The sequence below is a fragment of the Microplitis mediator genome, chromosome 3 (genome assembly GCF_029852145.1).
Source record: "Microplitis mediator isolate UGA2020A chromosome 3, iyMicMedi2.1, whole genome shotgun sequence".
Classification (NCBI taxonomy): Eukaryota; Metazoa; Arthropoda; class Insecta; order Hymenoptera; family Braconidae; genus Microplitis; species Microplitis mediator.
Window position 1 is genome coordinate 9202588 of NC_079971.1, and position 27035 is coordinate 9229622.

The window sequence follows — 27035 nt, forward strand, 5'->3', positions numbered from 1 at the left end:
AATATGTTTAGACTGATTAAAAAAAAACGACTTTTCTTCAGAAATTATATGAGAAATATTGGTCGAGTTGACGAAAAAAAGTACTGTCAATGTTTGAGCTCTTAATATTAATAAGAAGAACCACATTATTGCAATTTTCGATTTCCCATTTAAATAACATGGAAAAAATGTTTTTAAAGTTTAAAGTTTTATTATTCACTAGTTGAACCCTTTACAAAGAAGGGCACTTATTATTTTGCAATAAATTTAAATTTTCGAAAATCATTCACGGTCAATGTTAGATTCACCGTCGATTTTAGTGTTATTTGTATTTTTCGGCGAAACTCTCAGACTTATCTTGAAATGTTAGAGAAACTTTTTCTGGTGATTATTCCGTGTCCTCTAACTTATATTTGGCAACGTTTTCAGAATTCCTGAAAGATCTTTAGTTATTTGCATTTAAAAGTCAAAAACGATCCACAATATTTTACGATGTCTGATAGTTTTACTGGAAAAGACAAATAATAATAAAATTTAAGATGAGTTGAACTGTGACCGTGAATAACATGTAACAAATTAAATTTATTAAAAAATTCACCGATGAGTGGTAAAATTCCTAACTTTAAAAAAATTTTTTCCCATGTTATCAAAATAGAACTCTAAAATTGCGGGAAGGCGGTTGTTGGTATTAATACTAAGAACTTAAACTTAAACAATATTTTTTTTTCGTTATCTCAAATAATATTTTCCGTACAATTTTTCGAAAAAAAATATTCGATTTTTTTAATCAGCCCAATATATACAGATAACTCAGTGAACACATCAACGTAACAGGGATGTCACATTTATGGAATGAAAACTTCCGGTTACGTAAAATCGTAAGTCACATGTACATCACATCTTCATAACATGTATATCACAATTTCACACTCATTTACGTAACATTGTTACGTAACATAATGAACGTAAATGTGATGTTAATGTGACGTACATGTTACATTGGTGATATAACGGTAATGTTATTTGAATATCATATTTACATAACATAGAAGTCATGAAAAAATACAAATTTTACGTTAAGTTTATATAACAGTGACCTCTAAGTGACATCATTTTCTATTAAATTGTACAAAGCACTTTTATGCGCTAGAAATTATAATTGCTATATTAAAAAAAAAATTCATAAAGAAAAAACATAAGAAATATTAATATGTGATTTATTGGCTGAAAAACATACATACTTTTTTTATATGAAAGTATATTTTTTTAATTATACATTTAAAAATCTCCAAGTTCTTACTTTTGTTTATTTTTCTCGATACTGAAATATTATTTGTATTCTTTGAGTATCGTCCCATACGGGTCGATACCAGACAAAAATGTATCCGTTGGACTGGTTACCTCGAATGTGCATTCGATTGGGGGATAAAAGGTGGATCATATGTATCCTTGGAGGAACAATTTGCGCGCCCATAAATTTCTTAGCGGTGGTTTCTTGAACTACCATATACACTTATCCAAAAAATTAAAGGAACAAAAAAATTTTATAAATTTTTTAGTGATTTTTGGAAGGCTGTATTTTCGTGAAAAAGGATCATATCGCAAAAACAAAAAAAGCAAATTGAAGCTTGAAATCTCTAGTTTGAAGATCTTTCAACCATAATATTTTTTCGAGCCACGGTATTTACGGAATCATAAGAATAAGGTCGAGACAAAATTTTACTAAATTTTTTAGTTTTGTTTTTATGGTCTACGGGGCCGAGAAAAATTTTTTCGAAAAAACGAATTCATGGCTCGCTTAGGAAATTTATTCAGCTACAATTCGCTTTTTTTCGTTTTTCTATATGTCAATTTGCTGCTGAGATATCAGCCTTTAAATGAAAAAGGATCCTTTTGTCTTTGATTATGGATATCTTCCCATGCAGGAGCCGCCAGAGTTGAACCACAGGGCCCTACTTGGCCCAGCACTGGGGAACCTAGCTTTGGCACATCTATATTGGCCCATGCTTGGCTCAAGATTGGGTACTCAGTCTTGGCCATTACAATGGGGAGCCAGACTTGGGCCAAGACTGGGTAACCTAGCCTCGGCCGTTCAATGGCAACCCAGGCTTGGGCCAAGACTGGGTAATCTAGGCTTGGCCGTTACAATGATTACCCAGACTTGGGCCAAGGCTGGGTTCCCCTGTCTTGGCCATTCAATGACAAGCCAGGCTTGGGCCAAGATTAAGTAACCTAGCCTTGGCCATCCAATGGGGAGCCAGACTTGGGCCAAGACTGGGTAACCTAGCCTTGGCCGTTCAATGGCAACCCAGGCTTGGGCCAAAACTGGGTAATCTAGGCTTGGCCGTTACAATGATTACCCAGACTTGGGCCAAGGCTGGGTTCCCCTGTCTTGGCCATTCAATGGCAAGCCAGGCTTGCGCCAAGATTAGGTAACCTAGCCTTGGCCATCCAATGGGGAGCCAGACTTGGGCCAAGACTGGGTAACCTAGTCTTGGCCATTCAATGACAACCCAGGCTTGGGCCAAGACTGGATGCCCCTGCCTTGGCCGTCCAATGGCAACCCAGACTTGGGCCAAGGTAGAATTACCCAAGTTTGGCTATACCTATGGTTTAATAAGTAGATCATATAAATGTATCAGTTCAACGTTAGTAGGTTCGTCCAGTAGCTATCGTTCGGACCCAGCAATCTGGAGGACAGCAGTTCGCGCCCGGAGCCCAGCAGAATTTTCACCGAGTTTTTTTCACATCATTTACCTCCTTCAGATAGTTTAAACGTTAATGATCATAAAATCTACGATGTTAATAATAATAAAATTTTTTTTTTAATTAAATTTATTCGTTTCCTCGAGGCATGGGCAAGGTCTGGCAAAAAAGTCAGGGCCAGGACTGGCAACCAAGCATGGGCCAGGTCTAGCAACCAGGTCTGGCCCAATGTTATCATTCCAGAGTCCTACCAAGGCTGGGCCAAGGCTGGCTTACAAGCTTGGGCCAAGGTTTTACATACTTGGGCCAAGCCTGCGCCAAGCCTGGGCCCATCGTACTTTCCTCTCTGGGTTAGCAAATAATAGCCGCACAGTAATTTATAAGGCAGTTTAAGAAACTTGAATGAATTCCCTACAAGCTCCATTTTCGATTTTTCGAAAAAAAATTTTTTTTATCTTTGATATCCATTTAAAGAACCCATGAAAAATGGCCATTTTCTGGTTTTTTAGTCGACTCATCGCTACTCTGCAAATATTGATAAAAAAAATAATGTTGCCAGATAATTTTACAGCTTAATGTACCCTCAAAAACCCTGGAAATTTTCAGATTGATCCATTTAACCGTTTGTCCGGTCCGATTGCTCAAAGTTTTACAAAACAATTAAAGGAACAAGTTTTGTTCCTTAATTTGTGTAATCGTTATTAAAATGAAAAAATCAATTTTTCTGGATTTTCTTTTATTTTTGCGTTAGTTATTCAGTAAATGTAAGGTAAAGAGAAAAAAAAAATTTTTTCTGAAAAACGAGATAAAACAAGAATTTTTTTACTTTTTTTCTTTTACGTTTTATTCAGTTTTTTTCTTATTCTTTCGTTTTCCGGAAAAACATTTTTTTTTCTCTTTACCTTACATTTACTGAATAACTAACGCAAAAATAAAAGAAAATCCAGAAAAATTGATTTTTTCATTTTAATAACGATTACACAAATTAAGGAACAAAACTTGTTCCTTTAATTGTTTTGTAAAACTTTGAGCAATCGGACCGGACAAACGGTTAAATGGATCAATCTGAAAATTTCCAGGGTTTTCGAGGGTACATTGAGCTGTAAAATTACCTGGCAACATTATTTTTTTATCAATATTTGCAGAGTAGCGATGAGTCGACTAAAAAACCAGAAAATGGCCATTTTTTATGGGTTCTTCAAATGGATATCAAAGATGAAAAAAAATTTTTTTTCGAAAAAATCGAAAATGGAGCTTGTAGGGAATTTATTCAAGTTTCTTAAACTGAATTTTAAATAACTGTGCGACCATTATTTGTTGAGATATCAATAATCAAAGACGAATGGATCCTTATTCATTTGAAGGCTGATATCTCAGCAGCAAATTGTCGTACAGAGATACAAAAAAAGGAAATTGTAGCTGAATAAATTTCCTAAACGAGTCATGAATTCGTTTTTTTGAAAAAATTTTTCCTAGCTTCGTAGATCTTTAAAACAAAACCAAAAAATTTAGAAAAATTTTGTCTCGACCTTCTTCTTATGATTCCGCAAAAACCGTGGCTCAAAACAATATTTTGCTAGGAGATCTTTAAACTAAAGATTTCAAGCGTCAATTTGCTTTCTTGTTTTTTCGATACGATCATTTTTCACGAAAATACAGCCTTCCAAAAATCACTAAAAAATTTATAAATGATCAATATTGCTATTTCATGACTGCAAGATGACGGTAAATTAACGGTAGAACTGTAATAAAAATACGCTACCCATTTCGTGCGATTATCAAAACAAAGTTCTGGTTCTTCACTGTGAGTAATATCTTCGCTGTTGATTACGGTAGAGTAACAATACAGCCTACTAGTTATCGTACACTACCACATTACGGTGGTTCACGGTAAACAATTTGCGTGATTAATTTTAGGACATTTTTGTTCATACTTATAAAGTTCTGATAAATCCACGCTGCGTGAATGTAAGGGCCTTATTTCCAAACCATTTATATCGATTCATTTTGTCTTTGTTTGGCAGATGGCACCATGTAAATTTTCGAATCGAGTAATAAAATCCTACGTAAGCATAAATTCCCAAAATAATAGGTTAGAGATCCAAAAACGACTCAAAAGTTATCCCGTACTAATTTATAAAATGGCACAGCAATTGGGTGATTTTCCAAAAACATTTTCTTACAAGGTAATTAACTCTAAGATTATGTTAATGTTTATAAATTTCAAAAACTTATCATTTATAACAGTACCGATAAAATTGAATATTTTCAATAAATTTTTTTCATTCACGGAAGCCCAATTTAAAGATAAATAGATCATTTGCTACAAATTATATATAATCAACATTACTGAAGAAGAGCATAAAAAATTACTCAATTTCTATAAAAACTTTTTTCATCAATGTATCGAGTGATTAATTAATTGTTATTAATTTAACAGGTACAAAAACTTTCTCAGGTCGATGATGCAGCTTTATTTTTACATGAGATGACTTATCATGATATCTTGGCTTGCCAAAATCGACGAGAGAGGTATATGGAAATTAATTATTATAAATTAACGGTATTATATTTGCCTAATAACTGTACTTCGATTTATAACTGCATATAAATACTTTAAAGGAAATGTGCACTCGAGAGGATGGTCACCGTGGCACCTAATGATAATTACCACAATGAAGATGAAGACGTTTGTGATGACAACGATGACGATGACGATGATGATATACTTAATCGTGTCGGCTGATAGCCACCTAGTACTTTTATAGAATAATTTTAAGTTATCGCATTCATAGCATTAAAATTTTAATTTGTAAGCTTTTATAATTGTAAAACTATTTTTCGGTCTCAATATATAGATATTTAATTGTAACTTAAGTTTTATTAATCATCAACCCAGACAAACATCCTCGCAGATTCCCAGTCTATAAGCCACTGGCTTAGACTAAAATAAATATTAAATTAAGTCCAATAGTTTGGACGTAACAGTATATCTCCTAATTGATAACAACTGTGAGTAATGTTTTTTTAAATCTCGGTGAAATTAAAACTCCTTTTTTTTTCTAATTGATGCTTAAAATTTTTTTTTTTAAGTAGGGGTCATTGTCTGAAAATGCCTTTAAATGAAATTAACTCATTTAGGAAAAAGTTGCTTTTTTTACTTTTTAGGCTATGAAACGGAAGTGAAATAATCTTAGACTTCCTCGTGATGGAAATGATGAAACATTATGAGAGGCTTGGGCGTTGCCTTTAATTCCGGCGGAACGATATTAGGAGGCTATAGACCTTATTATTCAATCGTTGAAACAAATGCACTTCCGCATTTTTTTATGATTGTTTCAGCCTCATATTTTCAACGGGTACATTTATCGAAATGGCCGCTGTTATTGGCGTTTTTTGCAATATGTCTTTCAGTTCCATCTTTATGAAAATCTGGCGAAACTTTCTCATGTCAAAGTAACTAAAATGCTACGGACCATCAATAGTAGTCGTGGAAACCAGAAAACGTTTGCTGAATCCTACAATCACATGATTAATCACTACTGAAGTATCATTATCGTCACCACCGAAACACGGTACTGCGTAAATTGGCATATTGACTGTAAAATAAAAAAAATTTAAAAATCTTGTAACAGTAAAACCTAATTTTAATACAGACTCAAATATACTTACCAATTTTAGAAAGCGTGTATTCAATGATTAGGTTACTGATGACGGTTTCCAGATCAACTGTAAGTACCGCACCCGGTTTATAAGTTGAGTATATTTCTTTGATTAGTGCTCTCTCCGGCTTAGACGTAAATATCAATGAATGATCCAACCCCTTACGTATAATGATAAATGATTTACGAATTGCTGTATTGAAGGGATTGCCATCTGCGTTTCCAGTGGCAGAAGGATGATGTCAACTTCGCCATTCCGTAGAAACATTAAATTCATTTTAATGATACTTAAGTAGTGATTAATTATGTGATTAATAATTATTAATAATAGTTATAAAATATTATTGCTTAGTTCCACTAATAAGAAGCCAAGTGTAAAATTAATTACCTGGTCAATTAAGCGTCCGAGTCGTAGGCCGATCTATCCGGTTGTGTGTAAATCTCGGTCAGGGTTGCCAGATAATTTTTGTCCGAGTCGCCCCATCGATGATCAAAAGTAGCGAAATATTTTAACAAGTCGCCCAATAATTTTCAAGTTTATAATAATTTTTGTGGCTTACAATTCATTTTCTATTAGCCAATAAAAGTACACTATTATTTGCCGCATAAATTAAAATTAACTTTTTGAAAAGTATTATTGCCTTTTTTTTTATGTAGTGAAAAATTATAGGATGTTTTTAGGATAAATTTGATGAAAAAATAATCTTAATTAAAATTTTTTAGAAGCTATTAATTATTTTTTATTGCAAATAGCAGAATATCGTTACGCAGGTTCTGATTGACATCAAATGTTGAAACGTTATATTTCTTATTCCTTGATCAAACCCAATAATTACTCAAAAATTCTTACTCAATAAAATTACTCAATAAATCAAAACTCAAATTAAACAAATCGGGCTACGTTACACTTCGCCCACTGGTCACCCCTCTCATCTCCTCTAGGTCCTGACGGGCGCCAGCTGACTTTTATTTCCCCGGTATCGGCAACCGGTCTAAACAGACACGTAAATTAAAAGCTAAAAGCTAAATCCTTTGGAGATGAGAAACGTGAGCGGTGGTAGCGGCTTGTCCTGGTGCGCTTAGTATGCTAGATTTTGGAGAGAGAGTTGCGGTTCTTATGACGTGATAAAAGCCAATTAATCAAATTAATTTTAAAATAAAATAACAAATCCAAACCAAATAAAATACCGCGAATATGATGCGAGAGTGACATGGAGGGCCCAAAAGTCCCGCGGTCCAGTACTCTCGGTCCATCAAACAAATAAATACCTGAGTAAAACATCGGGAACCTCTCGACGACGACGAATCACGAAACTTACACACTTCCCGATAATTAAAGAAAATAAAATAAATAATGCGGTAATTTGCGAGGATAATTAACACGACAAACGGCTCCAAGAGCACCATACACAGAACTACTGGCTCCAAACGATGACAGTTGGCAAGGTTTACGGTCGAGGTCCACCGTGGCGACTCTCTGACTCACCACCGCTTGCTTCTAAACCCCAAACTCGACTACTGGGTCCACTCGTACACGAGTGACGCCGAATCGCAACTTACTCATTCGCCGGTAGTTGCACAACTGCCACATGATAATCTCCCACTCTAACTCGCTCGCTCCACTCCTTCTCTTTCACTCTCACATTCGCGCTTCTCCATTCATCCTTACCTTCACAAGCATACAAGCCGTGGACTCACGGGCCTTCCCGTAATGTCACTCCCCCTGATATCCGAAGTTACCGAATTCTTGGCTTCCTCGAGCATCGCAAACGAGGCCTGCCATCCCCAAATCAACGTACACGTACCCCTGCTAACTCCGGGTACCGACACGAGGGGGCGGCGAAATCTCAGTCGCACCTCCGTGATCACCACGTCAACCCCGAGGGCTAAGCCTAGGCCTAGTCGTCATCACTGGTCGGGAGGCACGTTATCTTGGCCACTATCCGCGACACAGCTAGACATCCCATATTAAATCCACGCTCCATCACACAGACACTCAAATACAGACAACGTACCGTACACGTACGCGTCACTTTTACTTTTCCCTACACACGTACTCGATACTCTCAGCTCACCATTTACCACACTCGACTGGACATCCATACTCACTTTATCTCTCTCTAACACACAAACTTGCACTCACTTTATCTTCAACTCCACCTCTTCGGCAATGTAACGTCACAATGTATACACATTTCTTTATCTGATTGTGAAAAATAAAATAACAATTTACTTTCAAGAGTTATGATGAAATCATCACGCGCGTTAAAATTTATAATTTTTTATAAGAAATAAAATTACTACTCAAAACCAAGATCCCAACCAACTGAACTGAGACGAAATAAATGAGACTGACTAAACGATCAGAAATTTATGTCACCGAAAAAATATCTACTTAAAAGACTTGACACAAGTGACGACAAAAAGTAAATCACAAATAGTAGTAAAATAAGTCATCTAAACAAATTTTTAATTGACATAAGACAGGAAAAACAACACAAATTTTCTCTGTCTCCGGAACCAACATTTGCAAGTCTTATTTATACCAAAAAAGGTGACTTTGAGACGAAAAAACAATTTATCTTATCCTTTTAGAAGACATCTTAAAGTTTTCTTTGTGCTACTTGGGAAACAAAATGTTTTTATACGTACATACTGCATTGAAATGAAGTTTGATTCGAATCATTGGCGAAATCGACAGCCACTTCTAAAAATCCACCCACTCGTCAGATTCGGCAACTTCCGGAAAAATTTTGTCACTCCTAAATGTGTCTAAAATCATACCAACTCTTCCTCTTTATAGTCTCCTTCGATCATCATAGAATGTCATCTAACTTGTTCTTTAGTTTAAATCATATTATCAGCAAAAAATATTAAAAACCCAGTTTTTAATATTTTTCTGGGATATTTCATAGATTATTACTCTGACCTAAGTCGAAACTCATTCAAATCTTGATTTTGATCGCTGACATTGATTTCTGCCTCAATACGTTTATTTCATAGAACGTAATCGGGAATATAAATTTAAAAACCGCTTCTTCATTAATGATTTTCGATTTTAAAATTTTTAAACTTTAGCATAAATCGATACTTGTTAGAGCTTGAAAAGCTCATAAAAAATCAATTGCATGTAAGAATAAAACAATGGCATTTTTAAGCTCGAAGATCTCGATATATATTCACACTTGAAATCCTTGAGCTCGAAAACAGCGGAAAATTTTTAAGCTGGGCAGCAAGGCCAACCGACCCCCAGTTTTTTTTTATTTTATATATCTGAAAGCCTATTTAATCGATTCATATAAAATGGACAGGAAAGTTGGTAGCTGACAAGCTTTTCCGATTACTGCCAAAACTATTCAAATTGATTAATTATTTAAAAAGCTTTTGAGAATTCACACACATACACACACACACACACACACACACACACACACACACACACACACACACACGCGCGTTTATACTCGGACATCATTATGAAAATTCCAATTTCTATGTATGACCATATCAAGTTATACCCATATAACAATCTAGTAGCAATCTTGCGCATGCTTAATCTCAAGTCCACTAGTCTATGTATTTCTATGACCATGTATCTTGCTGCAAACACTAGCCCCGAGTTTTATATTGCAAGTCTTTTGCAAGACTTGTTAAAAAACTGCGTGTTACGTTATACAAGAACTGTGCCTGAATATTGAACATAATTCGCTCAAGATGTATTGATACAGTTCACTTGAAAATGTCTTGCACTAGAAATTATCTGCAGATACTACGGCATATCTTTCGCCAAATCTGCTCAAGGCGTGTCATATTACACAGTCTATCTTAATCCCGTCTCTGTCATTTTATCCCCTCTATTGACACACGTTACCAGATCTCAGTGGTACGCGATTGAAGGTACAATTTGTCGGGAAAACTTTGGCGCTAAAGAGTTTATTTTTCACATCATAAATGCCATAGTAATGACAATATGCATTTGCATATTTATAAACTAATTATTAACATAAAAATAACATTTAATTCATCACTCGTAATAACTTATTCGTGAAAATAATACATTCTTTGGATCTTGGTTATTGTTTAAAGAAAGAAATATAGGTTTACAAGTAAAAGATTAAATTTCTATTGTTTTCTTGAAATCATGAAATATTTTTAATTAGATTGTTATCAAATAAAACTTTTATGTTTATTATATTGAGATTTATTTCATTTTTGACACACCTTCAATAAAAAATGTTTTTATCTGAACGATTAATTTTTCAGCTAAGTAATTAAACATTAACTTTCGCTTGTTTCACGAAGATATTGCCTTCTTAATTTGTAATGAAAATAATTTTTTTTCAATGTAATTACAAAAAACTATCAATACTTGCACTTTTTTATCAGAGTAAACGATTAAAGTTTTCAAAGAGTTTGAAAGAAATTATATTAATATGTCTCAGGGTATCTCTCGTGTTATCCTAAAACGAATGTTTTAAAACTCAAACCATCTATTATAACCACAACTTATTCCGAATTATGAATTCAATTTTTTTGTTGCTAGAATTGTATTTATCAGTTTGTTTTCTTGGTTTGAATCCTCACATTCATTAAATTTTATTTGCAGTCGAATATATTCGAAACATTAATATTTTCTATGTTATTTTTAATTTCGTAATTATTTCATAAATATGCAAATGCATATTGTAATTACTACGGCATTTATTATTTGAAAAATAAACTCTTTATCGCCGAAGTTTTCTCGACGAATTGTACCTTCAATTACGTACCATTGAGATCTGGTAACGTGTGCCAATAGAGGGGATAAAATGACAGAGACGGGATTGAGATAGACTGTGTAATATGACACGCCTTGAGCAGAACTCGCGCAGGATATGCCCAAGTACCTGCAAATTATATTTGGTGTAAGATATACCCAAGCAAACTGTAACAATACATCTTCAGTAAGATATATTCAATATTCTTGTGCAGCTTTCGAAGTATAACATAACACAATATTATTTAACATGTCTTGTGCAAGACTTGTAGCATAAAACTATGGACCAGTGTTTGCAGCAAAATACATAGTCCTATAATCGAAGTATTACCGTACGATGGACGGTGTGGCTCAATAAGTTATAGATCAAATTGAACGGAATATAGTATAGTACCGGATAGCTCAACTGGTAGAGCACTCGGCGCGATACCGACATGGTCTGGGTTTGATTTCCAGTTCGGGCTATCTATATTTTTCTCAATTTGTCTATAAATTGTCTTATTGAGAAGGTTAATTGTAAGTGTAGGTTTCAATATATTTAAAAAGTGGTGTATTACCGTACGATGTATTTTAAAATATAGTGAAACCTAAACATGCAAATAACCTTCTCAATAAGAGAATTTACAGATAAATTGAGAGAAATATAGATAGCCCGAATTGGGAATCGAACCCAGACTAATTCGGTATCGCGCCAAGTGCTCTACCAGTTGAGCTATCCAGTACTATACTATATTCCGTTCAATTTGATTTATAACTTATTGAGCCACACCGTCCATCATACGGTAATACACCAATTTTAAAATATAGTGAAACCTAAACTTACAATTAACCTTCTCAATAAGACAATTTATAGATAAAATGAGAAAATTATAGATAGTCCGAACTGGGAACCGAACTATAAATCGTATAAAGACATAGACAACAATTGGACTTGAAACCAGAATTTTGCACGATTGCTAGAAGACTATGTTGCGTACGTTATCTTGGACAATACCATATAGTCTATTAAAAGATTTCTATTATTGGTGTCTTGACCAGCAACTTCTACACAGAAAAAACAGTTTACTTGGTTCAAGAAAAATATTGTCTTCCGAATTTTCTTTCTTGATTTAATAAAAGTAGAACACTTGATTCAAAAACTTTTTTTTGGTTCAAGACAGTAAATTCTCTTGCTCCAAAAAATTTATTTTTGAAGCGAAATTGAAAATTCCTTGGTTTAAGAAAAAAAATTCATGGATACAGAAAATAAGTCATCTCTTGCCAAAAAATCAACGTTTTGAATGAAAAAAAGTTTAACTTCGGCCAAAAAACTTTTACTTGCCCCAAGAAAAAAAATTTCTTACTCCAAAAAATAAATTGCTTAAGTGAAAATAGAAGTTGCTTGGGCCAAGAAAAAAAAAATTTCTTGCTCCAAAAGTTTGCTTCTTTAATGAAGACGTAAATTTTTCTTAGTCAAAAATGTATTCTCTCTCCGAAAGGTTGACATGTTAATTCTATTTTTATTTTTAATCTGAAACGTAATTTTTTTTTTTTTTTCCGAGCAAAATTATTCAAGACTTGAATTTCAAGTAAACTTTAATATTAAATATTAAAGTCATGATGTATTATAGGATATAATATAGTACAATTCAAAAGGGTACTTGTAGTTCTGTCAAATGACAGAAATGTACTCGAACAAAATCGTAATGAATTTTGGAATATAACACTTCTAAAATAAATGTCTTACCAGGGACACTACATGTCGTAGGCGCGATCTCGTGGCGAGCACCGAACTACCCCCGCTGCTGCTGTCTAGCACCAGTGACTTTCCCCTTCTCCATATCGATCTTTTCTCCCAAGAAATTTTTTCTCTTGGCTTAAGCAACTTTTGTTTTCTTGGTCGGAGAATACGAAAAAATAATGTATCTTGCTCCAAAAAAAATATCTCTCACTTTAAGAAATATAAACTCTTGAAACAAGTGAAAATTTTTTGATTTAAGCGTAAAAATATGTTGACGTGAGAAAAAAAATTTTGATTCAAGATAAAAATTTGAAGATAATTGTTTACTTGGGGCAAGTAAATTTTGATTTTCCGAATAGATCAAACAAAATTTCTTGAATCAAGAATATTTTCCTTGATTCAAGTTAACTGTTTTTTCTGTGTAACGAAAATGATTACATGGGTGCGATCTATGGCCATATCAAGCTATATATATATATCGTCATATCCAGTCATCCACGGCCATATATTGCCAATTTCAATATATGGTCATGTATAGAAAAATCATGTACGATCATATATTGCCGTGTATAAACCGTTTTCACCGAATATACATACGCGATCACATACGGGGGTCAGCATAATTGATAGCATCAAGTATTTAAAATCGGTAAAATCAAGGTTAAAAACTAGCAGTCTCGTTGATTTGTTCATGAATAATGAACATGACATCATCTGTCTTAGAAATTTCTTTATTCATTAGATCAATCTGAAAGATCTACTCAGTACCTTTCATTTCGCGATCTAATATTTTCTTTTGAATTAATTACTGTCTGTGAAACTTCATAAAATTTTATGCAATTCTAGAAAATTGAATTAATGTTTTCCAGGCCATTATCAGTATACAATTTTATCATATTTCTTTGAAGAAATTTCATAAGTTTCATTAAATCTTATGAAAAGATGTTTGCACGGGAGGTAACAGTGATTTGTGTGAAAATTATTACTTAATCTTTCAACAAAAGCACTCATACAAAATTTACCAAAACTATGTTTGAGACAATAGTAATAATTATTGAGAAAAATGCATTTAACACGAACGATATCCGGACAATTTGTTGGTTACACAATCGAGATGGCATCGAGAATGGTATTCTCAGCGTGCACCTTTTTCCTTTTATACCTATATATACATATATATATATATATATAAAAGTTTGTATTGATCTGTCTTACTACTCTCATCGACTCAAACTACCAACAAGTATTTCAATATCTGCTCCAATATATTCTTAAGTGAGCACTGAACCAAACGTGTGCGCCGTTATATTGGATTCCCATCACACCTTTTTATGCTTTTTTTTACTACTATAATAAACACTATCACTAAATCCGATATTCTCACTGACATACTATTATATTCCCAACAATTTTTCAGTTTATTCGCTTCGTTGCGAGAAAATACCCATAGATATTTATATATATATATATATATATTAGGGTGTGTCAAAAAAAAATGATTTTTTTTTTCTTTAGGTCTCATAGTCTCAATAGTTTCTTTGGGACCTAAAAAAAATCCTTCTAAAAAATCAGCTCAATATCTCGAAAATGGAGCTGACGGTTTACAAGTTCATTTTCCCATTTAAAATACACGTAAAAAAATTATTTTTTAGTTTTTCGAGGAAAAATGAATGAAAAAAATTTTTTTTCCGATTTTGACTCTCATACTTTGATAGGAAATCTAATTCCGTACAAAAATGTCCCCAATAGTCATGCTCGTAACTACAATACAAAAAAAGTTACAAGCCTTCAAAGTTCGAAAAAAAATAATTTTTTTGATGTATAATTATTGTTTTTACTTTATTGTTATTTAATGGGTGGTATATTTTGTTTTCTGAATTTAATTTGCAATCTTTTATAGAAAATCTATTTTATTGACTGATTGACACAGGTATAAAAAAAAAGTTAATCGTCACGGTTTTAAATTATTTTATACCTTGAAAGTTCAATAATTTTCTTTTTCTTTCACTTTATGAGCATGCTAAAATAATAATTTCTTGCGGAAAAGTAGATTTTCTGTAAACGATTGCAAATCAAAATTCGAAAAAAATACCACCAATTAAATAACGATAACGTAAAAACAACAATTATAAGTAAAAAAAAATCTTTTTTTTTTCGAACTTTGGAGGCTTGTAGCTTTTTTTGTATTATAGTTACGAGCATGACTATCAAGGACATTTTTGTAGGGAATTAGATTTCCTGTAAGGGTATGAGAGTCAAAATCGGAAAAAAAAAATTTTTCATTGATTTTTCCTCGAAAAACTGATAAATAATTTTTTTACGTGTATATTAAATGGGAAAATGAATTTGTAAACCGCCAGCTCAATTTTCGAGATATTGAGCTGATTTTTTAGGAGGATTTTTTTTAGGTCCCAAAGAAACTTTTGAGACTATGAGACCTAAAGAAAAAAAAAATCATTTTTTTTTGACACACCCTAATATATATATATATTAGGGTGACCCAAAAAAACCGACTAGTTTTTTTTTTCGAGTTTATTATGAAAATTTGTTAGTTTACGATGTTTTAAGAAGCATCTCCAAAAATCAGCTCGATAAAAAAATTTTCAAGAGGTCGCTCACGAATTTTAAAAATATCAAAAATGATCGAAATTCTAATTTTTTATTTAAAAATTTTTTCTTTCTCGTGGCAGCAATAGTTTATATTCGTGAAATCATGACTACGCTGAAAATTTAAGCCCAAAATTTGAATATTTAAACCTCGCTCAAGAATTTTGAATGGTTCCGAGTGCTGTCTTTTGGACGTTTTCGAGCGACCCTTGAATATTAATAATGAAGCTTCTCGATTTTTTCACCATCAATTTGCATCACAATGAATGAAAATATAACCCGAGAAATAGAAATAATAAGTTATTTACATACTTTTTTATTTTTTTAATTCAATTTTTAGGTTTTTTCGCTCATTCAAAACTTACCAAATTTTTTTGTTTGAGACTGTCCTGTATATTTATGGTAATGCAAAAGTTCTATTTTAGTGAAATGACAATAATTAAGTTATAAAAAAACACAAAAACTAATTCAAAGTATTAATTTCACATTATCAGTTAATATTCAAAATTCTTGAGCACCGTTTAAATATTCAAATTTTTGGCTGAAGTTTTCAGCATAGTCATGATTTTACAAATAAACAATTGCTGCCACGAAAAATAAAAAATTTAGAAATAAAAAATCCGAATTTCGATCATTTTAGATATTTTCAAAATTCGTGAGCGACCTCTTGAAAATTTTTTATCGAGCTGATTTTGGAGAGGCTTCTTAAAACATTGTAAGCCACCAAATTTTCATAAGAGATTCGAAAAAAAAAATAGTTGGTCTTTTTGGGTCACTCTAATATATATAAGCTGTTTCCAGCCTGCTTTGCAGGGCCTTTTGTTATGTTAAATAACCCCGACTAGAATTTTTCAAAAGGACCTGACAACCCAGTGAACACATGACCTTATTTTGACGTCATACGTAGGTCATAGCAATGTCACGACATCTGATGTAAATTTGATGTCAATCTGACGTTCTACATGACTTTAATATGATGTAAAGCTTGTGACATCATATTGATGTAAGCATGACTCTTGTACGACGTCACAGTTATGACTTATGTATTACGTACGTTTAACATAGAATCTACATCACATTGTTATGTAGTAATAAAGTCATTATCCGTATATCATAATGACATAATTTTAAAATCATACATTTATATCAGTAGCAAAGTCACGGTTATACGTAATATGGATGTCACTCTTAAATCATATCTTTACATCAGTGACAAGTCAGTATTTTACGCAATGCTGATGTAATTACCGGGTCATAGTTTTTATCATCTATTTATTGAAATAAAACAATCATAGAATGAATTTTCAAATATGTGTAAATGTGTAAAAATAACAACTAAACGTCGAACATTTTTGGGGTCAAAGTAATCGATAAACTCGATAATAGATCATTCAGACGTTTTAGATTAAAACATTAGCGTGAGCATAAAAAAATTAACTTTATTTTTTTAAATGATATATCGAAAAAAGTGAGGCGAAAAAAAATTTTCGATCGTAAAGCACTCTCTGATGCTTCGCATCATGAGCCGTGCAGTATCATTTAGGGTGGCAAAGGAAATGTAACGACAGTTTGAACTCTTTTGCTTTTATGATTTTAAAATTTAGTTTCACAATTTTTCAATCGATTAAATATCATACGATTTTGTGAAATTATTTAATGTTTCGCAAAATTTTATATAAGATTTTTTAAATTTCACATCACAACAAAAAATTAAAAAATTTGATGAAACTTAATGAAATTTTATACAATTATCATCGAGGTCGACAAATATTGCTTCTATAAAATTTCATATAAGTTCATGGAGTTTTTTAAATTTTGTAAAAATCCATCACGAAAACTTATTAACTCTGTCTTTTCCGGCATTTCACTCTAAATACATCAATTAAGCACGAGATTTGAACTCTCGTGATGTGGACCAGTGAGCAACGTTTAGGACTCCCAGCCAAGAGGAGCCGGGTTCGAACCCAGCAGACGCCCAGGATTTTTTCATCATTTAACGTTATCTAATCTTGTTTCAGAATTCACAATGCGTTCGCGCGATAATAATCAAATCAAAAATTCAGTATTTCATTTTATTTTTTTCTTTTTCAAAATATTTTTTCCGAATTGATAATTTTGACATCACCCATATGTCATATTGACGTCATAGAAGGTCACAAAGACATCACATTTACATCATGCATACGTCATTAGTTTTACATCATAATCTTACGTAAAAAAGTGGGAAATAATGAGTCACACCTGACTCATTCGTGACTTATATCTTACGTAAATGATGACATAGCGTAACGTCACTCTGACGTCAAATTTACGTCAATGTGTTTACTGGGAGAGAATCCACCCGCCTTGCAGAGTGCTTCAAGTTGATCAGCAACTTGTTGTAATGAGTTCAAGTCATCGGCACCACCAAAGATATCGTCAACATATCTTCCGTGGGTGAGTGGAATGATCGCAAGAGGAAATCGATGTCCTTCGTCTTCAACCAATTGAAGTAGAGCACGAACGGCCAAATATGGAGCTGGTCTGGTCCCGTAGGTGACCGTGGTGAGTTTATATGGAGTTATTTGGCCTTGTTGGTTAAACCAGAGTATTTGTTGAAGTGATTGATCGCGTTCGTCGACCAAAATCTGTCTAAACATCTTCGTGATATCTGTTATGAAGATGAGCTTATGAGTGCGAACTCCTATGAGTACGTCGAAGATGTCTAGTTGCAGTTTTGGACCGGTGTGAAGCACATCGTTGAGTGAAAGACCTGAGCTGGTGGTTTTGGAACCGTTGAAAACTACTCGCAGCTTGGTTGTGATGCTGCTTTTCCGTAAGACTCCATGATGAGGGAGATAGTAGTCTGGTTCACTTGTTGTTGATTGAGTTGATTCCACCATGTGGTTGAGTTCTTTGTATTCCTTCAGAAAATCAAGGTAGAGTGCTTTCAAACGATGGTCATGATCTAAACGACGTTTGAGATGAATAAGACAGCGGTATGCTGCTGAGTACGAATTTCCCAGCTGTTGGGGTGACGATTTGATTGGCAGTCGGACTATGTATCGTCCTAAACTGTCTCGTCGATGAGTTTGTTGAAAATGCGCCTCACACGCCTCCTCATCTGGGTTGAGTTCCTTGATTTTGCTGACTGAAATTTCTTCTTGAGTCCAGAAGCGTGATAGCAGGTCTTGAAGTTGTTGAGTTGACTGCTCGACAGCAGCATGATAAGTAATAGATGGTCGATGAGTGTGGTGAGTGACTGGACCAAGTAGTATCCACCCGAAGATGGTATCTTGAGCGATTGGCAGGCCTTCAGACCGTTTAATGAGTGCATCTTTAGTGATAAGACCATAATGATCGGCACCAATGATGATATCAATTGGTCCTGGTCTCATGAACGCTGGATCTGCCAATTGTAGTTGTTTGTATTGGTCCCAGTTGAGTGTGTTGAGTGCAACAGATGGTAGTTGAGTAGTAAGACCACCTAGTATATGAGCACTGATGATGACTGAGTCGTTTGAATGCCTAAATGAAAGCTTGAGTGCGACTTGACCTTTAGTTCTACCAGCATTGGCAACACCAATACCAATAATCTGGATAGATGAGTGAGTGCATTTAAGTTTGAGTGAATTTACCAAGGAATCTGAAACAAACGATAATTCAGACCCTGGATCCAGCAATATGCGTACTGGATGAGTACTTAACTTGGTGATCAAGTCCACTAGGCATGTTGCGAGTAAGATTGCTGGGCGATGAGTACTAGTATGATGAATGCCGGACGTGTTGAGTGCAATTGAGTTCAGTTGAGCGTCGCTCGAGTCGTCATGTGGAAGCAGACGTCTTTATTGAGTGCTTTTAGCGGCTAAGCTAGATGGTTTTTGAGTGCTGTTGAGTCCCGGGTGTATCATGGTGTGATGTTTTTCTTCACACACCCTGCATGTGAAGTGTGAATTGCACGCATCCGGTAGATGATGGCCAAAACAATTTTCACACAGTCGCTTCTCCACAACGACTTGAGTGCGTTGAGCCTTTGTGAGTCCCAAGAATTGAGTGCATCTCACGATAAAGTGATCTCCTTTGCACAAATCACAGGGATATTGTGCAGGAGGGAATACCTTCTTGGGAGGCTTCTTGAGCGCAGTAGATGAGTTCGTGGCTGGAGCTTTAGTTTCCAATGAGTGCGAGTTGGAAACAGCAGCAGCAGAGTATGACGCTGGTTTGCCAGATGAACGTGGTGGTTTTGATGCCTGTTCCACCCGTTCTTGAGCACGAGCACGACTAACTAAAAAGTCATTGAGATCTTTGAGTGATGGGTATTCAGTGGAAGCACCCATTTTGTTCTCCCAGAGCTCCCGGTTGTGCGAGTCCAGTTTAGATATGATCAACTGCGTAAGCAGCGGATTCATATCTGAGTTCAATTGTACCCCGAGTGCGTTGAGTGCGTTGATTACCTCTGAAACGGTGTTCAGAAGGTAATAGAGCTGCTCAGATGAGCGTGAAGTGAGCACATGCATGTTAAGGAGCTTGTCCAGTTGAGCACCGATGAGTAGGCGAGGGTTGTTGTACCTCTCCTTTAGCTGATCCCACGCAGGTACAAATTGGTCGTCGCACATTTGTACACTGGCGAGGCTCAGTGCTGCTTGTCCTTGCAGACAGCTCTTCAGGTACTGAAGACGTTGAACTGGAGCAAGTTCTGGAGCATTGATCACCATTGAGGTGAATGAGTCCCTGAATTCAGGCCAGTTCTCGTAACGCCCATCGAACTTGGGAATTGCGAGTGCTGGCAGATGCGTTGGAGCCCGGGTTGAGTGCACTACAGCTGGAACAGCAGCTGGTACTGGAATTGAGTTGATGAGTGGGATTAAGTTGCCCTTGGCGTTGATATACGACCGGTACACCAGGTCGTTTACTCCGTCCTTGACGTATAAGCTCTCCAAGAATTCCTTGGTGCAGGTGAGTGCTAATGAGTCGTGAGTGAGGTTGAACTGGTGCCATTCACCCTCGAGTAACTCAAGTCGAGACTTGAGTTGAGCCAAGCCGTCGGCAACGGTGAGTGTAGCCGCCAGAGCTTCCCAGTCTGAGAAGACTCTGAGGCGTGAGTGCTGGCTGATGACTTTCAGCTCGAGTGCTGGGGAAATCGTCGATTTCCTGGGAGAGCGCTTGATTTTCTGCTTAGACGGGTCTCCTTCGCTGTGGATCCCAGTCTCGGTGGCGCTTGAGTCGCTGTGGCCTGGTGTGTCGCTGGGTAGAGGTGTTGGTCCGTGGGGATACCTTCAGGGACCTCTGAGTGCTGCGGGTCGGTTGGAAGACCCTTCTTCTTCTCTTCATCCCCCATAGTGAGTTCCTTGACCTGTGAATGGGGTTATATGAGTACAGCTGCCCAATGATGATGCTACCGACACAACCAACCAACCATCCGGCTCGAAGGACCATAAAATGTTGTAATAATAATTAAATAAAGACATGCCAGGACTGGTTGGTGGTTGGGATGTTTGAAAAATACGCATGTTTAAAAATATAACAATATTTTTATTTGTCACAGCACAAAATATCACTGGGTTGCAAATTAAATAGTTTATTTAATTTATAAATACTGTTAAATGTCTGAGATCATGAATACGTGAATGATTGAATACAAAATATTGAGTTGAGCTCGAGTAAATAATGAATTAAAAATAATCAAGTTGAGTTTAATTGAACCCTGAGTTGAATGCAAAAATGTCATGATAATAAGTAACATGATGTCAGAGGTTACTGAGCGAAGTGAATTATTGAACACGTAATTACTATTTTTAATAGCACTGAATACATAAATAATTTTGTTATTGAGTTTCAATAGTAATGATCACTTAATTGAATTGAATTTAATGAGCTCATGATAAATTACACTGATTCTAATTTATTTGTTGAACACGTGGTAGCATGATTGCAGAGGCTACTGAGCGAAAAATAACTTTGAGTTTAATCAAGAAATTGAGCATAAGAATATTCAAATAAATAATAAAACAGAGTCTTTTGTTTTGATGAACACTTGAATTAATTTATAAAGTAGAATTTAAGCACCTGTACGATTCTCCGTCGAAAATAACCTCCTCAGGAACAGGTTGGAGAGCACTGGATTTCTTGATATTGTTGTTTATTTATTTTATGAGCTCTGGTGCTCGCAATTATAAAAATAATTATATTTTTATATAGAGTTACGAACTCTAAATGTAATTAATTGATTACTTTTAATTATTTACTCGAGATGAGCGCAATTTGAATAGATTATACAAAACACGTGGTGACACTTGAAAATGTATAAAACGAATAGATAATGGCGTCGGTCTTCTTGCCACGAGGCAGTAAAAATCCATGCGCATGCGTCGCACTGCGCTAGTCAAGTTTTTAATTGATAGACACTAGGCCCCAGTAGGTGCTGCCTCTATTTGCCGAAAGTTCAACTACATTCAAATTTGAATGTAGTTGTGATTACGCAACAATAAGTTATGTGGAATGAAAACCATATTTTCAACATTCTTTGATTTCATTAAAACTTTCAAGGCTATCAAATTATTAGAATTAATGGTCAAAATATAAAGTTTAAGACCATAAATAAAAGCTTATAAGTCAAGCTTTAAAATACTTTTTACAGAAATTATCTGTGAATTTTAGTTTTAAAGTTATATGAACTTTAAAAGATAATAAAAACTGATTTTTTCGAAAAATCGTGAAAATTTTAAACAGCCATAACTTCAAAACTATTTGAACGATTCAGCCCATCTTTGAACTTGATCAAGATAATCGCCTATAGAATAAGGGCTAAAAATTTCATTAAGATCCGATAAGAACTGTAGGTGCTATCGTACTGACAAGACCACCCTGATTAAAAAAATGTATTTGACATGATTAAAAAGGATTAAAATTTTAATACTTTCAAATCCTGCTAAATACTGTAAATCATGCATCAAAATTCACGATGAATCATATTAGATACTTTTTAATACTAAAATAATCGAAAGAGGTAGAAGGATTTGAAAGGATTCAACTAGCATTTAAAATTTCTAGTGCTATCGAATACTTTTTAATCCTGAAAAATGTTTTTATTGCGATATCTTTTTAGGAAGAACAGGATTTAACCAGTATTTGAAATTTTTAATGCTATTGGATACTTTTTAACCCTGAAATAATGTTTTCATTCCGTTATCTTTTTAGGATATAACAGGATTTAACTAGTATTTGAAATTTCTAATGCTACCGAATACTTTGTAATCCTGAAATAATTTTTTTATTTCAGAACCCTTTTAGGATATAGAAGGATTCAACCAGTATTTAAAATTTTTAATGCTATCGAATACTTTATAATCTTGAAATAATTTTTTTATTTCGTTATCTTTTTAGGATCCCTCGCGGTTTTCATGATACGGTTTGAACACTGTATTAAAAGAGCATAAACGTAGTCGATAACAAGTAGTTTTACCGTATTTATACGGTATGTTTGTGAAATTTAATTACGGTATTCCTACAGAGCTTATACTGCGTTTATACGGAGTTTATACGGTATTACTACCGTATTAATACGTTATTTTTACCGTAAAAATACGGCATTTGTGCTGTAATAATACCGCATTTCTACCGTAATAATATAACATTGTTACCGTAATGATTCGGTATTTCTACTGAATTTATACGGCATTTCTACCGAGTTCACACAGCAATTCTACTGATTTAATAAGGTGTTTATACGGAATTTATCAAGTACAGGGTAAAAAAAATAATGTATTATTATTAATGATAAATGGCTATATTTAATTATTTAAATATATATGTGTATATATATATATATATATATATATATATATATATATATATATATATATATATATATATATATATATATATATATATATATTTATATATTGCTGTACAATGTATTATGTCATTCGTATACTTTTAACCATACGGTAGAGATTCTATAGACTTGTGATTAAAATATTTTATTTTTAAAGTTCAAGTTCAAATTCAGAGATAAATTATTTAAGGAAACATTGATAATAAATATTTTTATCTTTATGTAATATAGGATGTACTATATTACCATCAAAAAGGTACTTATCACTCGGTCAAATAACGGAGGAGTACCCGAGCCTGAATAGTCACAAGTTTGGAATATAAAACTTCTGAAATAAGTTTCTTACCAGGGACACTACAAGTCGTAGGCGCTATCTAGTGGCGAGCACCGAACTGTTCTTGCTGCTGCTGCCTAGCACCAGTGACTTCCCTCATCTCCATATATATCTTTTCTCCCAAGAAATTTTTCTCTCGGTTTGAGCAACTTGCTACACTAACCTGGCATGGCTTTCTTCAATAAAATATCCCTTGTATTAAGAAATAAAAACTTTTAAAACAAGTAAAAATTTTTCGATTAAAGCATAAAAATATGTTAACTTGTGGAAAAAAAATTTTGATTCAATTTTGATTAAAAATTTTAAAATAATTATTTATTTGGTGTAAGAAAATTTTTATTTTCCGAATCGTTAAAAAAAATTGTCTTGTATTGAGAATATTTTTTTTGGTTCAAGTTAACTGTATTTTCCCTTCACTTAACATGTATTTTCCCTTCATAACTCATATCTCCTTTTATTTAAGCATTTATATAAAGTTTTATATAATTATATATTAAATTTTTTTTTCCGGGTATATATATATATATATTAGGGTGGCTCATTTGAAACGACTATTTTTTTTTTTTTGGTCCATTGACGGAATATTGTTCTAGACATAAAAAAAAAATTTTCCACAAAATTTGAGCCCTTAATTTTAATTTTAAGAACTCGCTAATTGAATTTGAAATTTTCCCATTCATTTAGCATGTAAAGTGGAGGTTTTTTTTTTTTAATTATCTATAGCTCTGCTGCATTTCACGTTTTTTTACTGTCCATAGGCAGAAGTTATAGGCAAACCTTTATACTTCAAAAGTTCCTACAGTAAAATTTATGTGACAGGAACGGGGTCAGAGTTAAAAAATGTAAAAGTCGATTTTTATCGATTTTTGCGTATTTTTTGAGTTTTTCGTAGAAAATATTGTAGTTACCGAAAAAAGGTAAATGACAAAATTGTAGGAAATCAAATTTGCTACAAAAAAGGTCCTGTAAGCCAAGGCTGTAAAATCTGTTGTTTCTGAAATAAATTGAATTATACATATGAAAATTCAAGATATCTTTGCAGTATATGGTTTGTTAAATTAATAATTTAATTTTCATTTATTAAATGTTTTTTTTGAACATCATATTACTTTTTCATAAAAATATAACTTAAAAAAAATTTATCTATATGGGGCATTCCACGCCAAATCGGACGGTTTCAAAAATTGATTTTTCCGATTTTCTTCGATTTTTGGTATTTTTTAGTACCCCTCAAAAGAGGCTTCCCGGTAAATTTTGAGATCTTTTTGATTAATGGTTCAAAAAATATCGAATTTAAAAAAAAAACCGCTCTTTTTATGGTTTTTTGATCATAACTTTCGTAATAATGGTCGAAATTCAATGTTTTTTTATTCAAAATTTTCGTTTTGAGTTGGCCTTTTCAGACAAAAATGCATAACAAATATACAAAATGTTTTTGATCGAGATTTTTGAATTTTAAGTTTTCAACCGTGTTTTTAAAAAAGGGTGTATCCTTCGATTTTCTTGAAAATTTCCTATCTTAAACTTCTATCCATTCTGCAACTTTTAAGCCCGGTCCAGTAGTGGGCCTTCCATAATTACTATTTTTTTTCGATTTTTCGAAATTAAAAAAAATTTTTTTTTTGCTATAAATTATTATCAGTACCGATTTTTGACATTGTACACTTGTTTTTCTTGAATATTATAAATTGATTCCGATATTTTTTGTCAAAAATCGGTACTGATAATAATTTATAGCAAAAAAAAAATTTTTTTTAATTTCGAAAAATCGAAAAAAAATAGTAATTATGGAAGGCCCACTACTGGACCGGGCTTAAAAGTTGCAGAATGGATAGAAGTTTAAGATAGGAAATTTTCAAGAAAATCGAAGGATACACCCTTTTTTAAAAACACGGTTGAAAACTTAAAATTCAAAAATCTCGATCAAAAACATTTTGTATATTTGTTATGCATTTTTGTCTGAAAAGGCCAACTCAAAACGAAAATTTTGAATAAAAAAACATTGAATTTCGACCATTATTACGAAAGTTATGATCAAAAAACCATAAAAAGAGCGGTTTTTTTTTTAAATTCGATATTTTTTGAACCATTAATCAAAAAGATCTCAAAATTTACCGGGAAGCCTCTTTTGAGGGGTACTAAAAAATACCAAAAATCGAAGAAAATCGGAAAAATCAATTTTTGAAACCGTCCGATTTGGCGTGGAATGCCCCATATAGATAAATTTTTTTTAAGTTATATTTTTATGAAAAAGTAATATGATGTTCAAAAAAAACATTTAATAAATGAAAATTAAATTATTAATTTAACAAACCATATACTGCAAAGATATCTTGAATTTTCATATGTATAATTCAATTTATTTCAGAAACAACAGATTTTACAGCCTTGGCTTACAGGACCTTTTTTGTAGCAAATTTGATTTCCTACAATTTTGTCATTTACCTTTTTTCGGTAACTACAATATTTTCTACGAAAAACTCAAAAAATACGCAAAAATCGATAAAAATCGACTTTTACATTTTTTAACTCTGACCCCGTTCCTGTCACATAAATTTTACTGTAGGAACTTTTGAAGTATAAAGGTTTGCCTATAACTTCTGCCTATGGACAGTAAAAAAACGTGAAATGCAGCAGAGCTATAGATAATTAAAAAAAAAAACCTCCACTTTACATGCTAAATGAATGGGAAAATTTCAAATTCAATTAGCGAGTTCTTAAAATTAAAATTAAGGGCTCAAATTTTGTGGAAAATTTTTTTTTTATGTCTAGAACAATATTCCGTCAATGGACCAAAAAAAAAAAAATAGTCGTTTCAAATGAGCCACCCTAATATATATATATATATATATATATATATATATATATATATATAATATACCCATTTTATATAGTGGAAACCCAAACATGCAAACCTCTCAATAAGACAATTTATAGATAAATTGAGAAAAATATAGATAGCCCGAACTGGGAATCGAACCCAGACCAATTCGGTAACGCGCCGAGTGCTCTACCAGTTGATATATATATATATATAGTGTTTCGAATTTCCAATTATCTTAAATCTTTTTACATCTTATTTGGTAGTTTTTAAAATTTTCAATCATCTCAAATCCTAATTAATCATATTTTTAGGATTTACAAGCATTTGACAGTATTCAACAGTTCCAATCATTTCAAATCCTGTTAAATCATGTTTTCAGGATTAAATAGTATTTAACAGAATTAAAAAATTTGAATCATGTTAAATCCTTCTGAATCATATTTTCAGGATTCGATATCATTCATAAGGATATAAATTTTTTTAATCATGTCAAATACTTTTTTTCAATCAGGGCAGTGACAATCATAGGGAGTAAAGGTACATTTGATACATCATAAGTAATAAATGGAATACTTTTAAAATATAAAATAAGTGTGAAATTTACAGGTTATTTTGTGCGCAATAAGATACAACT

At 33.3% G+C, this 27035-nt stretch overlaps 1 protein-coding gene across 1 annotated transcript; it reads right to left on the reverse strand.

The window, feature by feature from the left end:
• Window positions 1-6153: 6153 nt before the first annotated feature.
• LOC130665279 (uncharacterized) lies at window positions 6154-19141 on the reverse strand. The gene is made up of 4 exons (XM_057465603.1): window positions 19102-19141; window positions 17743-19055; window positions 6358-6508; window positions 6154-6284 (listed from the first exon to the last, which is right to left on the reverse strand). Exons 1-4 carry the CDS (start codon window positions 19139-19141, stop codon window positions 6154-6156), a joined length of 1635 nt encoding a protein of 544 aa, XP_057321586.1.
• Between the last annotated feature and the right edge of the window lie 7894 nt (window positions 19142-27035).

Coding starts and splice junctions, on each gene's coding strand:
- LOC130665279 (XM_057465603.1), bottom strand. CDS start 19,141: ATGCCTAGTGGACTTGATCACCAAGTTAAGTACTCATCCA. Junction 6,509..17,742: donor CTCCCAGTAAACACATTGAC/GTAAATTTGACG, acceptor ATTATACGTAAG/GGGTTGGATCATTCATTGAT. Junction 6,285..6,357: donor ATACACGCTTTCTAAAATTG/GTAAGTATATTT, acceptor TTTATTTTACAG/TCAATATGCCAATTTACGCA.